The sequence below is a fragment of the Gopherus evgoodei genome, chromosome 3 (genome assembly GCF_007399415.2).
Source record: "Gopherus evgoodei ecotype Sinaloan lineage chromosome 3, rGopEvg1_v1.p, whole genome shotgun sequence".
NCBI classification, from domain to species: domain Eukaryota; kingdom Metazoa; phylum Chordata; order Testudines; family Testudinidae; genus Gopherus; species Gopherus evgoodei.
In genome coordinates this window covers 166,822,189-166,822,893 of record NC_044324.1, presented here as the reverse complement: position 1 = coordinate 166,822,893, position 705 = coordinate 166,822,189, and the positions used below count along the sequence as shown (strand labels likewise).

Here is a 705-nt window from a genome sequence, read left to right as displayed (position 1 = left end):
CAGTGCTTTGTTCAAAAAAGGTTCAGAAAGGATTATGCAGAGACGGCCAGTCTGGGTGTTTTTTGGCTCCAAAGTTCACCAAAAGTTTAGACCCAACACTGTTATATATAGGACTGGCTCTACACCAGCAAACCAAGCACCTGCTTGGGGCAGCACAATTTCAGGGGCGGCATTCTGGCCACCTTTTTTTTTTCCTTTCTTCAGCAGTTGTGCTCTAGTTTTTTTTTGCTTGGAGTGGCAAAAAACCTAGCACTGGCCCTGGTTATATACCAGGAAGTTTACATGATGGGGTAATACCCCTGTATGCAATGTGCTGAAACCCACAATAGATTTAGGATATACTTTGCAGAACAAATGAAGAGGCAGATTCTGCCACTGCTACTTATTGTATCTTACTCCATGAGCAGTAACAATGAAATCAGCAGCATTAGGGGTTGCAACATATAATCCTAGGCTTGGAGGGCAGAGCTATGAAGAAGCCAAATTTCAAGTTAGTTGGCAATCCCACTCCGATTGTTGGGGAGGTCTCACACTGGTGACTAGCACTGCAAGTGCCTAGTGCCAGCCATGCCTACCGTTTACAGAACGGGCAGGTATGTTACTGCCTCCACCTCACCATCCAGGCCTGGTTTATTCCGTCTGAGACTCATGATTGGCACCTGATAACGTACAGTTTTTATACAATGCTTCAAACTTCAGAGTGCT

General features: G+C 45.1%; 1 protein-coding gene across 1 annotated transcript in view; it reads right to left on the bottom strand.

The window, feature by feature from the left end:
• Positions 1-578: 578 nt before the first annotated feature.
• LOC115649418 (serine/threonine-protein phosphatase PP1-beta catalytic subunit-like) overlaps positions 579-705 on the bottom strand; it is a 51,343-nt gene continuing 51,216 nt past the window's right edge. Inside the window, exon 8 of the mRNA XM_030558359.1 lies at positions 579-659. Within this exon, the coding sequence (XP_030414219.1) occupies positions 579-659 (81 nt within the window). The remainder of the gene's footprint in view (positions 660-705) is intronic.